At 40.5% G+C, this 15,726-nt stretch overlaps 1 protein-coding gene across 6 annotated transcripts in view; it reads left to right on the top strand.

The window, feature by feature from the left end:
- ABCB4 (ATP binding cassette subfamily B member 4) overlaps positions 1-15,378 on the top strand; it is a 90,598-nt gene extending 75,220 nt beyond the window's left edge. For all 6 annotated transcript variants that reach the window (XM_086397283.1, XM_086397279.1, XM_086397280.1 and 3 more), the window contains 7 exons: positions 657-757; positions 2,284-2,424; positions 5,419-5,575; positions 7,062-7,259; positions 9,888-10,094; positions 13,541-13,687; positions 15,123-15,378. In XM_086397283.1, the coding sequence (XP_086253409.1) occupies positions 657-757; positions 2,284-2,424; positions 5,419-5,575; positions 7,062-7,259; positions 9,888-10,094; positions 13,541-13,687; positions 15,123-15,326 (1,155 nt within the window). In that variant the 3' untranslated portion in view covers positions 15,327-15,378. The remainder of the gene's footprint in view (positions 1-656; positions 758-2,283; positions 2,425-5,418; positions 5,576-7,061; positions 7,260-9,887; positions 10,095-13,540; positions 13,688-15,122) is intronic.
- The last annotated feature ends 348 nt before the right edge of the window (positions 15,379-15,726 follow it).

The raw sequence follows: 15,726 nt of genomic DNA, 5'->3' as shown, positions 1-15,726 counted from the left end.
TCAGTGGTAAAGAACCCGCCTGCCAACACAGGAGACTCAGTCCCTGAGTTCGGGAGATCCCCTGGAGGAGGAAATGGCAACCCCCTCCAGTATTTTTGCCTGGAGAATCCCATGGTTAGAGGAGCCTGGCAGGCTACAGTCCATGGGGTCACAGAGAGTCGGACACGACTGAAATGACTTAGCATGATTATCTCTTCTAAGATCCTTACCCTATAAAGAAAGCAAAGTCACAGAGGGGTTGGACTAAAGCCAGTCAAGTAACTGCCTGGTGGCAAGGCTGGGAAGAGAATTAGGTTTCATGTCCAGACCACTGTTCTTGCCCTAAGCTGCTCTATGTCTCAGCATAGGGCATAAGAAGGCTTGCCCACCATACATAATAGCACAACCAGTGGTGCTTTTAAGATGCCCCAGGATTCTCACAGAGCTTGTCATGAATAACACATTATGACCATGCTCTACAAACTGAAGGAATTGAAAACTCATCAATGCAAGCTTTGGAGTTCTTTGGACCTAGCCCTGAGACTTATTTATATATAATATATTATATATATAATAAATACATGTATATTTATTATTTATTTATTTCAGAAGTATTATTATTTATTATTTCAGAAGTAAAAACCCCACTTCTAATCCAGGTCTGTTCTATGTTACAGATTGCAACAGAGGCAATAGAAAATATTAGGACAGTTGTATCCTTGACCCAAGAAAGAAAATTTGAATCCATGTATGTTGAAAAATTGTATGGAGCTTACAGGTAATGAGCATATGATTGTTACTAAGAACCTTGTATTACTGATTGCAATTTTTAGGCTGAATTTTTGATTGCAGTTTTTATTGCTGCTGCAAACAATGATATGATTATAAGGATGACCTTTTTTCAATAATTATCTCACTGAAAACAAGCAATTTTTTGATGCAGTTGGACTATAGGATTGGATTTTTACATCTCTTATAAAAATAGTACAATTGGGTCTCTGAGAGCTAACAGGAACAGAGGGCTGCACAAATACATTTTGTTTTTTTTTTTAACCAGTGCAGGCAACATAAACAACCCATCTGGTGATTCAGGGTAAATATTCTTTTAGGTAGTTCCTCAAGCCTTTATTTTCTTTGGATTGTGTAAGATTAAACCAAAGATGAGACTTGCTTTGGGGTTAAAGTGTTCTCTAGATGAGGGCCAGATCCAACCTATCCTGAAAACAAAGACACACAGTCTGTTTCTCTCGTTTATTTTTGAGCAACTCAACAAACCTCCAGCATCTGTTTGCCACTTGTTTCCAACTAGGGCCCGTTCTCACGAATGGATATATTTTAGCACTAACAGAACCGAACACAAGCTGAATCACAACTTTGTGGACTAGAACAGTGGTTTTGAACACTTACATATTTGGACAGAGATAGTTGTGAATTTCTCAGTGTATCCACCTTCTTAGTTATGCATACTTCACATAGTGACATTTTTCTGTCCCTTTGATGTTTGACATACATGTCAGGAGCACTGTAAATTGTTCAGTACCATTAAGTATTGTAATACTATGCTTACAGCACATAAGTTAAACTAGCCAAATAAGTAATACTTTGAATTTTCCCTCTTGCCAAGTGCCTTCCTTCTAATCTGAAAGTAAATGAATTACTATTCTTTTGGAGGATTTATAATAATGAAGTGTAATAAAGTAACGAAACTAGTAGAGGAAAGCATGAGGTCTAATTAGAAATGGTGTAGAACAAATTGTGTTTGGGCTGGTGGGATCCAGTTCCAGGAAGAAGTTCTGGTGTGCCTGTGTGGACCTCACTGACCCTACTTTTCTGAATCCAAAACAAGAACAGACTATAATCCAAAACATAAAAGACTATAACTAGTCACAGAAGACGAGATAATAATATTAGACAATCGAATAGACAACTCAAACTTTAGTCTTAACTCTGACATCCTTTATTTTTGACACCACAATCATGTTTATATCATGTGTTGAATGTCTGAATTACTAGATATTCATGTGTAATAAGAATAGCAACTATCATTTGAACATCCTCTGTGAGCTAGGTACTGTGCTAGACATTCATATTGTCTATTTAGATCTCAAAGCAGTTTTGTATATCCTGGTCATCCCCCTCTTACAAATCAGAAAACTGATATATAGAGAGGTTAAATCACCTCCTCTGATTATAATTGGGAGCAGAATTTAATGGGTAGACTAAACTTAGAAGCTGTGCTGTTTGTATAACCCAGTGTTAAAGAGGCTGAAGAGATGGTTACAGATATATTAATTTGCTTTTCAGGAATTCTGTGCGGAAGGCACATGTCTATGGGATTAGTTTTAGTATTTCACAAGCATTTATGTATTTTTCCTATGCTGGTTGTTTTCGATTTGGTGCCTATCTCATCGTAAATGGACACATGCGCTTCAGAGATGTTATTCTGTAAGTAATCTTTTAAATTTATTGAGATTATTCCATAACAGAGCTTCAGTAGGTCTATTCAAAAGTTTGTAGTAGACTGAAAAACTAATTTATGATGAAGCCACAGAGTTGAATCTACTCTAGAAATTGGATGTTGTCAGTACTCCAAGGATAGTTTCATTTATCGAGTGGACTGAAGTCAACCAAGCTAGTGAACACAATCATAAACCAGACTTCTAGTAATACATAGGACAGGAGGATAGCCGGTATTCTCAATGTGGAAATAAAACATAGTTAGAAAACTATGAGAGGTTAAATAGCTTACCATTTATGGGCAACCAAAGATGGCCTTGCCAGTGGGATAGGAATGCATGACTGAAATCTGGGAAAGACTCTCTTCCCTAACCAGAGCTGGGATGACCCTGCCCACTTTTGCCTCTTAGCCTTCCTATTGTCTTGGTTTCCAAGGCTAACCAATGGTCTTTCAAAGTATGCCAAATACATTCAATTAGGTTGCAGTCTAGTCTTGCCAAGGGGAAGCTATTCTTTTAAGATCACTTGGGATATTTCTGGTGTGATGGGATGATTTTTAAAGCAGTAGCAAACAACTTAAAAAAAAAAACAGGGTCAAGACAGACAAAGCAAAAGAGTTTACAAGCTGTTCTTTTGTTTTCATCCAAAATTAAAATAACCATGAAAAAGGAATATGTATCTTTGCATCAGTCAGGATCCTAGCAGGGACAAATGGTCTTAACAAAGTACAGGGTCTCTCTAATTGGGAGAGTAGCATTGACATATATAAATGACCATGTATAAAATAGATAGCTAGTGGGAAGCTGCTGTATAGCACAGGGGGCTCAGCTCAGTGCTCTGTGATGACCTAGAGGGGAGGGGTGGGGTGGAGGAGGGAGCTCAAGAGGGAGGGGATATATGTATACATTGTTGTACAGCAGAAACTAACACAACATTGTAAGGCAATTATCCTCCAGTTAAAAAAATTAACGGTCTATTTTTAAAGGTGTGAGATGTATAACCCAGCAGCAGTGCCTAGCTAGGAACCACCAAGATGTTACTTAGCCTAAAGGGCAAGAAGAGGGAGGGATTTTCAGAACCCAGCATGCGGTATTGGGGGGAACACCACAACTGTCCACCACAACACATGCCCTGGCCCCTCTCCTCCAGCCTCCATCCCTGCTATGCTGGTCTTTGCTAAACGCCATCAGGAGCCAGAGGAGCAGGAAACCTTTTGATGCAGACCCTGTAGGTCAGCCTCCAAGGCACAGAGGAAGGAGGATGGCGTCAGGTAGAGATGGAGAGTGGAAAGTGGTTTCAGAGAGACAGATGCAAACAGCCAGTTGGGAATTACCACTCGGAGTATGCATACTGTCTAGAAAAATACCATCGAAGAAATTGGGCCTGCTTTTGAAAGCTGTCTTATTTTTATCTTTAAAATGTTAAATTCTGGGTAATTGAAAGATAGCCTTTAGTCTTTCATACCAAGGCTGCATTGCAGGCTCTATAGGAAGGCCAGGCAGCTAGCTATGGGTGAGCTGTTCATCTCTCTTTGAAAATTTGATTTTTGGTAATCAACCTTCTCAGGTATTTACATGAATACTCTACCCACCATCCCCAGCCTCGTGTACTTAAAACACACTTTAATAATTAGGTTTATACTTTGCTGCACAGCAATAATTAACGCAATCTTGTAAAATCAACTATACTTCAATTTTTTTAAAAGAATTTAAAAATAGAAAAAAATTAACTTACAAACCAAAACAAGAAGCCAAGTGCCACGATACCCAGTCCAGAATTATCTAATCTGTATCAGGGTACAGAAGCAAAGCAGAGAAGATTCAGTGCATGGAGTTTGATTCAATTTGATTGAGGTTTTTTCAAGCTTGTGGAACTTCAGTCTCACTTATTTGACTGTAGCTCAAAGAGACAATACAAACAGCTTAAAAAAAAAAAAACACCTTAGAAGTTTGGGGGAAATTTTTTTTTAAGTTCTCCATTATTATTAGAGATCTTCCTACACTCCTCTTTCTTTGGGGAGCTCTGATGCCAGAAGTAAATAGCTTTGTAAATGGCACTAATTGTAAAGAACCCACCTGCCAATGCAGGAGACATTAAGGTATGCAGTTTCAATCCCTGGGTCAGGAAGATCCCCTGGAGGAAGGCACAGCAATCTACTCCAGTATTCTTGCCTTGAGAATCCCATGGACAGAGGAGCCTGGTGGGCTATGGGGTCACAAAGAGTCGGACACGACTGGGCAACTGAGCATGCACACGCAGATCTCAGAATCTTTAGTTCTTCCTAGAAGTTATCGTCCATATCCATTCTTTTAACTGGAGAATAGACCTTTGGTTAAGACGATTGCTTTTTTGAGGGTTGTAGCAATAGATATTTTACTTATAAGAGAAAAGCTGTTTGTAGTAAAGGCTTATTTTGCCTAATAAGAATTCTTCAAGCATAGTGCCAATGATTATCATTTGCCCAGTGGAGAGGTGGGGAGTGGGGGTGTGGAAGCCACTGTCTGAAGGTTAGGGCTGTAGAGTCAGGAGGAAGTCTCGCTCCTGATCTGGTCCTGATCAAGTCCCTTCAGCACCCAGAGCTCCAGTTCCCTCAACTCTAAACTCAGTAGAATTACCTGAGAATTATCAGTAGAATTATCACAACTCGGATTCTCTGATCAGGAACTTCTGGAGAGAAAAGGACTTTACAAAGTTCCATGAAATCCAGGAAATGAGAAGTCCTGAAGGAAGTCAGAGCATGCTTAGTTGTGTCCAACTCTTTGTGACCCTATGGACTGCCACACGCCAGGCTTCCCTGTCCTTCAGGATCTCCCAGAGTTTGCTCAAACTCATGTCCATTGAGTCGGTGATGCCATCCAACCATCTCATCCTCTGTCATCCCCTTCTCCTCCTGCCCTCTGTCTTTGCCAGCATCAGGGTCTTTGCCAATGAGTCAGCTCTTTTATATAAACTAATTTTCAAAATCCCTCTGCTTCCATCTAGGGTGTTCTCAGCGATTGTGTTGGGCGCCGTGGCTCTAGGACATGCTAGTTCCTTTGCTCCAGACTACGCTAAAGCCAAGCTGTCTGCAGCCCACTTATTCAAGCTGTTTGAAAGACAACCTCTGATTGACAGCCACAGTGAAGAAGGCCTGAGGCCCGTGAGTTCCTTGCTGTCTCATGAGCACTTAGTTAATTTTTTCCTCAAGGTTTTCTGTCTGCTAGATCATGTCGACAGGAAAAAAAAGAAAAAAAGCACAATGTGAGAGTTGTGAGTTAAGTTCTATTTGGGGCAAAATGAGGCCAATAGCCAGGAGACAGCACCTCAGATAGCTCTGAGAGACTGCTCCAAAGAGGTGGGGGGAACGTCAGTGTTCCATTTGATTTTACTGAAGGGGGTACCTGCCGTCAGGCACATGTTTTGGCAGAGGTTTTCTGCTAGTCACAAGTAACAGATGTCTCTGCTCATGATTTTAGTGCTTTTCTAGTTATGAGATGATGCAAGAAACTGGGTTCATAAAATTCTCTCCTGAAAATGTCTGTCTGCTGGCCTGTTCTGCCAGTGTTTTCCCAGAGTATAGGGTGCCTCATTCCTCATCTCCGCCCTGAACTCCTTTCAGGGGGTGTTGAAGGTCAGCGGCTGCAGCAGTTTGTGGCTTAGCCCTTGTAGATGAGAGGCAGATGTCAAGTGGCAATCGTAATCACAGGATACATTTGTAGTGATTACGCTGACACTGACTTCACTAGCTTTGTGATAGTTACAGGGCCAATAATATTTGGCCAACTTTCCTGGCATTTTCAAATTTCATAGGGGGTTGCAAGGATTCTGAAGTTGAGCACATCAAAAGTAAAAAAAAAAAACAACAACCAAATATCCAGATGTACTAGAACTAAATAATTTCCATGAAAATTGAGTCATCTGCAGGGAAGGTATGTGGCTTTAATACTGTGAGTAACTGCATTAGCAATTTGGCTTTCATCACCTAGTATAATGCTGCTGCTCAGTCACTTCAGTTGTGTCCGACTCTGTGCGACCCCATAGACGGCAGCCCACCAGGCTCCTCTGTCCCTGGGATTCTCCAGGCAAGAACACTGGAGTGGGTTGCCATGTCCTCCACCTAGTATAATGACTGTGTTATAAATGGTAGGACGGCTACTTTATTCAGTGTAGGAGGATAAAATTACTGCGCCAAGTGAATGAGTTAAAGAGGCCGCAGGGTTTGAGTTAAGGGCTATCCACCAAGACTGCTCTAAATCCCCACCCCTTTGAGCCTTGAACTATTGACTTGGCTTCTGCTGCAAAATTATTTGGGAACGCTAAGTATTTGTCTTCAATGACCCAGAAATTTTGAGTTTAGACAACAACACTACAACTCTCTCTACTCTAACCTGAACCCCTGGTTCCCATATTCATTTTGTATATATAACAACTCTAAAATATGACCCTCTTTAACCTGTAGCCCTGGTTCCCATCTTTATTTTATAACAACTTGCTACCAATACTAACTGGTGCTACTACTTGTACTGAACACGGATTTTATGTTACTCTGCTGTAGTGTCTGTTAAAGCCTCCTTGAATTTATACTTTTTATTCCAATGATTTATCAGACTAATTATAATAGCAATATAAACATACCTATTTTTTAGGATAAGTTTGAAGGGAATGTGACACTTAATGAAGTTGTGTTCAACTACCCCACCCGGCCAAATGTGCCTGTGCTTCGGGGGCTGAGCCTGGAGGTGAAGAAGGGCCAGACGCTGGCCCTGGTGGGAAGCAGCGGCTGCGGGAAGAGCACGGTCGTCCAGCTCCTGGAACGATTCTATGATCCCTTGGCTGGCACAGTGGTGAGCATGCTTTCTGAGATCAGTTCAGTTCAGTTCAGTTGCTCAGTCATGTCCGACTCTTTGCGACCCCATGAATCGCAGCATGCCAGGCCTCCCTGTCCATCACCAACTCCCAGAGTTCACTCAAACTCACGTCCATTGAGTCGGTGATGCCATCCAGCCATCTCATCCTCTGTCGTCCCCTTCTCCTCCTGCCCCCAATCCCTCCCAGCATCAGAGTCTTTTCCAATATGTCAACTCTTCTCATGAGGTGGCCAGAGTACTGGAGTTTCAGCTTTAGCATCATTCCTTCCAAAGAAATCCCAGGGCTGATCTCCTTCAGAATGGACTGGTTGGATCTCCTTGCAGTCCAAGGGACTCTCAAGAGTCTTCTCCAACACCACAGTTCAAAAGCATCAATTCTTAGGCTCTCAGCTTTCTTCACAGTCCAACTCTCATATCCATACATGACCACAGGAAAAACCATAGCCTTTCTGAGATCAGTAACCTGATTTAAGGCACTATCGGGCAAGACCTATAATCTTAATGAAAAAATGACCCCATTCTGTGGATCCCAAACTGGTGCCCACAGTCAGACAAATATATGGGTAGAGTATCTGGAACTGAGTGGAGTTCAGAAAGGACTGAGTATGAAGTTGATCTCTACCCCACCCTGGGCCCTTTGCACCAGCCGGATCCCCGCTGCGTGAACATACATTCGCTTCCTGGGTTATAAAGGTAACCACACACTCCTGCCAGAGTTCTAAGCAGATTCCCAGACTCCCTCCCCTCCCTTCTGCTTGGCCATCTCTCTAACCCTGAATTTGAGGCTCTCTTTGATCCTTACCTCCAGGCCTCTAATATTTGGCTTTTAGCATTGATGTTGTTGGTGTCTAGCCCCTGGCCCTCTTCGAGCGGAAGTGTGGCTCTTACCAATAATGCCTGCATCTCCCATTACCTTGGGATGGTACCCACCGATCTGGCCCAGGGAGCCAACCCGTGTAGACAGTCACCAGAACGTTAAACCTTCTTGAGTTGTTTCTTTGGGGGAAAATCTTACGTTTCCACTATTACAATTACTGTGAAGATATGAATATGGGCAAACCAGCTCAACAGTGCTCTGCAGATATGCTGTGCTAATCCTCCAGTGGGGATTTCTTTCTTAAAAGGCCAAGACTAGTTGGACTCGTGTATTTCTTCACCGTGTCCTTTGCACTGTGGAAGCTGTTTCCTCACTTAGCACATCACAAGGCTCCTCTAAAAGCATCAGGCCTTCTGCTTCCAACAAACAAAAAATAAAACCACCACCAAAGATAAAGATCCTACTCTTGAGCTTGTCCACTTTCAGCTGAGCTCTTGTCCTGTGTGTTAGTCAGTCAGTCCTGTCCAACTCTGTGACCTCATGGACTGTAGCCCACCAGATTCTTCTGTCTGTAGAATTTTCCAGGGAAGAATACTGGAGTGGGTTCCCACTCCCTTCTCCAGGGGATCTTCTCGACCCAGGGATTGAACTCCAGTCTCCTGCATTGGCAGGCAGATTCTTTGCCATCTTAGCCAACAGTTAGGGTAGGTGAAGACTGCTAGTTCTCAGGGGAAAGAGAGGTGAGGTGGGTAAGACAGGAGATAGCAGCTTTCAGAATGTGGGGCCCTGCTACTGATCTGCTTTTCTTCCTGGTGTGCCTGGAGAAGGGGCACAGTGTCAAGGTGAAAGGTCAGAGCTGATCAGGCGACAGCAGATAGAAGTAGGACACTGCAAGAAAAGCAAAATATAGCAAGCAATTATCTTCAAGGATCTATTTTCATTTACCTAATTGTATGTTTTCCTTACAAAATCAGTTTTGCCTTCATGGTTGAGAAAGAAATTAAAAAAACAAAAACCACACTTCATTCGGAATCAATTCTTTTGGGTAGATTTCTACTGAGAGAAGAAACCTCTAAGAACAGTGTTTCCAAGCCTAGACTGCTCTTTTTTATTTTATTTCATTTAATCCCCACAGTGAACCTGCTAGGAAACTCCCACTTGATAGAAGGGATACAGAAAAAAAAAAAAAAAAAGTAGGACACTGCATTGCTTGCTTCTTTTTTTTTTAAATTAATTGGCTCAGACTGTTAAGCGTCTGTCTACAATGTGGGAGACCAGGGTTTGATCCCTGGGTCAGGAAGGTCCCTGGAGAAGGAAATGGCAATCCACTCCAGTACTATTGCCTGGAAAATCCCATGGAAAGAGGAGCGTGGTAGGCTACAGTCCATGGGGTCGCAAAGAGTCGGACACTACTGAGCAATCTTCACTGTAATTTTAATTGGAGGCTAATTACTTTACAATATTGTGGTGAAGGCAAAGGATGGTACACTTGCCTAGATGAAGGCAGACAGGAACAGAGAGAGTAATGTGGAAAGACAGGGCCAAATGTGCTACCATTTTCCGAGGTAGAATAAGAAAGGGATGGCTGAGTTGCTGTAAAAAAAAATCTTTTTGTTGGCTGTGTGGGCCTTACAGGCTCTTACTGTGTAAGAGCTTACAGGCAGTGAGGCTTGGTATTTCACAAGCTGCCGATGTCCATGTGCCACAGTCTCTTAGTAACATACTGCTCAGTTTTTTTGTTGTTGTTTTTGAAGTCCTTCTTACAGTTTGTGGGGTTTGGTTTTCAGCTTCTAGATGGTCACGAAGCAAAGAAGCTCAACGTCCAGTGGCTCAGAGCCCAACTTGGAATCGTGTCGCAGGAGCCCGTCCTGTTCGACTGCAGCATTGCTGACAACATTGCCTATGGGGACAACAGCCGGCCTGTAACCATGCCTGAAATTGTGAGCGCAGCCAAAGCAGCCAACATCCATCCTTTCATTGAGACCTTGCCCCACGTAAGTGAGCTGGTGACTTCCTGGATGAGGTCGGAATCAACTGCACACCGTGTTCCTCCTCCAGCAGGTCCCAGAGTTGGCCTCTGTACTAGCACTGTGACCTTGGACTACACACTGAAGTCCATGATACCAAGTTTCCTTATTGGTAAATGGAAATATTAGTTGTGGTGTTTATCTTGTACCAATGTCATGGAAAGCAAGTGAGGCAATTGTTAAGTCACGTCAAACTGTTTGCTGTGGGCTGCATTTGCACTAAAGCTGTTTGCTTTGTCCCTTATGGCACTTTTCTAATGAAACATTGTATTTCGAGGTAATCACAGATTCACATGCAGTTGTAAGGAATATGGAGATCATACGTACCTTTGACCTAGTTTTCTCCAATGACATCTTGCAAAAGTGATAGAGTATTGCAACCATGATACTAAATTGATACAGCCCGCTGACCTTATTCAGAATTTGCCGGTTTTGCTTGTGCGCATTTGTACCCATGTGTATTTAGTTCTCTTCACTTTTATTGCCTGTGTAGACTCACATCCACTGCTCCAGTCAGGATATGGAACGTTTTCATCACCACAGATTCCTCATGTTACCTTTCTGTAGACACACCCCTCCTTCTTACTCTCTCTCCCCACAACCCCTGGCAACAAACAACTGTTCTCCATTTGTGTCATACTTTCAGAATGTTATATAACCACATGAGATTAGCATTTTCACTCAGCTGTAAATCCCTGAAGCTCTTGGGTATGGACTGTAGTTCATGCCTTTTTATTACTGAATCAGATGGATATTTGGTCTGGATGGCCTTTTAAAATTTTTTATTGGAGTATAGTTGGTTTACAGTGTTGTGTTAGTTTCAGGTATACACAAAGTGAATCATATATATATATATATGATTGTACATTATGTATATGTGTGTCTCCACATACACCCAACTTTCAGATTCTTTTCCCATAGAGGCCATTACAGAGTATTGAGCAGAGTTCCATGTGCTGTACAGTAGGTCATAATTAGTTCTCTCTTTTGCATATATAGTGGAGTGCACCTGTCAATCCCAGTCTCCTAATTTAACACCCTCCTCCCCATTCCTCCCTGGTAAGCGTGTTTGTTTTCCACATCTGTAACTCCATTTCTGTTTTGCAGAGAAGAGAGAATGCTCCGATCACTGTTGGTGGAAACGTAAATTGGTGCAACCACTATGAACAGTATGGTGGTTCCTTAAACTAGAGCTACTGTACGACCTGCAGCTTTTTAAACGAGTCACCTATTGAAGCGTATTGAGGTTGTTTCCAGTTGGGTTTTTTAGAGTAAAGCTGCGATAAGTATTTGTGTACAGGTTTTAGTGTGAACCTGAATTTTATTTCTCTGGGATAAATGCCCAGGAGTATAACTGCTAGACCATATGGTGATTGGTTGTTTAATTTTATAAGAAATGGCTAAACAGTTTTCTGAAGTGGTGTTGCCATTTCACATTCCCACCAGCAGGGATGAGGGATATAGTTTCTTTGAATCTTTGCCAGCATTTGCTGTTGCAACTTTTTTTTAACCATCCTGATAGGTACACAGTGACATTTTATTGTGATTTTAATTTGCATTTCCTAATGGCAGAGGATGTTGAACATTTTTTATATAGTTATTTGCCATCTATATTTCCTCTGTGATGAAATGTCTTTTCATGTATTTCATGTAAAAATGCCTATTTTCTAATTGGATTGTTTTTTACTGTTGAGTGTTGACAGATTTTTATGTTCTACTTACTAGTAAGTCCTTTGTTGGAAATGTAGTTTCCAAATATTTTCTCCCAGTTTGTAGTTTTTTTTCATCCTTTCAACAGGGTCTTTTGCAAAGCTTAAGTTTTTAATTTTGATGAGGTCCCAGTTCATCCTTTATTTCATTTTACAGATTGTGCTTTTGATGTCAAGTCTGAGAACTCTTTGTCTAGGCCTTGGTCCTAAAGATTTTATCCACTATTTTCTAAATTCATGGTTTTACAATTTAGTTTTCACTATCCACTTTGAGTTAATTTTGTCATGACTGTTTTTCTTTAGTGCTTTATTTCTTTGGAGAGGATCTGTACTCTCCAATTTCCAGTCCCCAACACTCCCTATTTATTACCTCATTTAGCTTCCATCCTCATTAGTATATAGTGTATATATATTATATATAGATATATATAGTATATATCCTCATTAGCTGCCATCCTCATTAGTATAGTGGTGAGTATCCCCGCTTGTTGCACGGGAGACTGGGGTTTGAGTCCCCGATGGGCAGGCAACACAACCTTGGGGATTCCCTGGTGGCTCAGATGGTAAAGTGCCTGTCTGCAATGTGGGAAACCTGGCTTTGATCCCTGGGTTGGGATGATCCCTTGGAGAAGGAAACAGCAGCCCACTCCAGTACTCTTGCCTGGAAAATCCCATGGACAGAGGAGCCTGGTAAGCTACAGTCCATGGGGTTGCAAGAGTCAGACACGACTGAGCGACTTCACTTTACTTTAGCTGCTGTGACTATAGCCAAATTGCAGTGAAATCAATACGGATTTGAAAACTAAGGTAAGAATTCAGTGACACAATTTTCTGTTACAAGTAATTTAATCTTATATTGCATGCTATGTATGTATTTTTTTCTCTTGATTACAAATTCCTTAAGGGTAAGAACAGAGGCAGATTCATATTTATACTTCCCACAGTTCTACCATAACAGGTAGTCAGTAAATATTTAAGTGAATGAATGAATTTAAAAAAGAATAAATTAGGCTCTGTGTGGGTCATGTGAATATTTTAAATTAATGATGTTGAACATTGACATGTAACCATTTTAGGACTCCAGTGACAGCAGATGAGGCTTCCCTGGTGGCTCAGATGGTAAAGAATCTGCCTGCAATGCAGGAGTAAAAGAAAGTGTTTGTTAGTTGCTCTGTTGTGTTCGACTCTTTGTGACCATTTGGGTTGTAGCCCACCAAGCTCCTCTGTCCATGGAATTCTCCAGGCAAGAATATTGGAGTGGGTAGCCATTCCCTTCTCCAGGGGATCTTCTGACCTCAGGATGGAACCCAGGTCTGTTGCATTACAGGCAGATTTTTTTTTTACTGTTGAGCCACCAGGGAAGCCCATGCAATGCAAGAGACTTCAATCCCTGGGTTGGGAAGATCTCCTGGAGAAGGGAACTGATGTTCAGATAATGATAGGATTTGGACAATTTGTTGCAGGATATGAAATGAAATGAAAACTAAGATCATTAACATTCTAGTTTGATTTTGAAAATGAATGTCACATTAAAAAAAAGTAAATGCACAACGTCGTGGTTGTTATAGAAACTTTATTATTATTTCCTATTATTTTTTCCTATAATTAGAACTGTCAAGTGTTAAGAAGTAAAAGTTTATTCAATATACTATTAGGATTTTTTAAACTAGAACTTTACTAACTCTATTAATGGCTAACTTGCAGAAATATGAAACAAGAGTGGGAGATAAGGGGACTCAGCTTTCCGGGGGACAGAAACAGAGGATTGCTATTGCCCGAGCCCTCATCCGACACCCCCGCATCCTACTGCTGGATGAAGCCACGTCAGCACTGGATACTGAAAGTGAGAAGGTATGGCTTCCCACTTCACATCCCACTTAATTTATAAAACAAAACTTTTTTGTGTAGTCAATCATGAAAAAAATAAACACAAACAGCTCAATATTTTTAAAGAACTCTGGCCCAAAAAATGGACAGAAGTCCTAGATATTGTTCAAAGAAGACATACAGATGGTTAACAAACGTATGAAAAGATGTTCAACATCACTAATTATTAGAGAAATGCAAATCAAATCTACAGTGAGGTATCACCTCATACCAGTCAGAATGGCTATCATCAAAAAGTCTACAAATAATAAATGCTGGAGAGGGTGTGGAAAAAAAGGAACCCTCCCACACTGGTGGTGAATGTAAACTCAGACAGCCACAATGGAGAACAGTATAGAGGTTCCTCGGAAAACTAAAAGGAAAGTTAGCATATAATCCAGCAGTCCCACTCCTGGGCATATATCTGGGAAAAAACTTGGTTTGAAAGGATATATGCACCCCAGTGTTCTTTGCAGCACTGTTTACAATAGCAAAGATATGGACAGAGGAATGGATAAAGATGTGTACACATGAACAATGGACTAATAAAGCATAGAAGGAATGAAATAATGCTATTTGCAGCAACATGGAGGGACCTAGAGGTCACCATACTAAGTCAGTCAGAGAAAGAAATACCATTAAATCATGCAAATATGGAAGCTAAAAACAATACAAAAGAACTTATTTACAAAACAAAGACTCATAGACATAGAAAAAAAACTTATGGTTATCAAAGAGGGGAGGGATAAATTAGGAGTTTGATTTTAAAATATATATGCTACTATATATAAAACAGATAACCAAGAACCTACTATATAGTATAGGCATTTTATTCAACATTTTGTAATTATCTATAATGGAAAATATAAAAAAGGATATAGTAACTGAATCACTTTGCTGCATACATGAAACTAACACACCATTGTAAACTATATTTCAATAAAAATTTTAAAAGAGGGGTAAGCACAAAAAAAAAGGAAACAAATGTAGACAGCAGTTATTTTGAGGTAAAATATTTTTATTTCACCCCTTCCTTCCAGAATTTTCCAAATTTTCTAAAATGATTAAATTTTATACACAAAAAAGTACTTTTATTGCACTTTTTGTTTGAATGCCATAGCATATTAATAATGGAAAAACTGGGAAATAAAACATTCAAAATTGAAGCAGTTAGTTTAAATTATTTTGTGACTGGTTAGAAAATTTAAAGATTGTGAAGATTATTTAGAGAATACATTTTTATTATAAAGAACATAACTATATGCAAGACGGACTATGTAAAACTCAATACATAAAGCTAAAAATTCAAAGATGACATAAGAAATGAAAGGTAACTTTCTTTTGTATAGATGGTAAAATATTTGGATTTCCTTATTTCTCTAATTTTTAAGGTAAGGCTTCTGTTCTGATTTATTAATAGATTGTCCAAGAAGCCCTGGACAAAGCCCGAGAAGGCCGCACCTGCATCGTGATTGCTCACCGGCTGTCCACCATCCAGAACGCAGACTTGATAGTGGTGATTGAGAATGGCAGAGTCAGGGAGCACGGCACACACCAGCAGCTGCTGGCACAGAAAGGCATCTATTTCACCATGGTCAGTGTCCAGGCTGGGACACAGAACTGATGAACTCTTGTTATAGTGTATCTTAAAAATAAATTCCGACAAGTTTTTCTGACTTAGAGACTTCTTTTATAAGTCACCATAAAACATAGGTATATCTTATTCGAACTTGGAACATCCAATTTGGGGTTGTCTATTACAGCTTTTGACATTTAGTTGTTAAAAGTAACATCTGGCTTGATGCAGTATGAAAACAGCCCGGCTATGAGTTACCAAAAATGTATGGAGAGAATATTACTCACCATAAAAAAAAGTAACACCATTTGCAGCATCATAGATGGACCTAGAGATTATCTTAATAAAATCAGTCATTATCTTACTGTTTCTCAGACAAATACCATATATTATCACTTATGGAATCTAAAAAAAAATGATACAAATGAACTTGTTTACAAAACAGGAA

This window comes from Bos grunniens, chromosome 4 (assembly GCF_055505025.1).
Source record: "Bos grunniens cultivar Pamir isolate PY7600 chromosome 4, Bosgru_T2T1.0, whole genome shotgun sequence".
NCBI lineage: Eukaryota > Metazoa > Chordata > Mammalia > Artiodactyla > Bovidae > Bos > Bos grunniens.
Note: the sequence above shows the minus strand (reverse complement) of the source record. Positions and strands in the feature narration are given on the sequence as shown.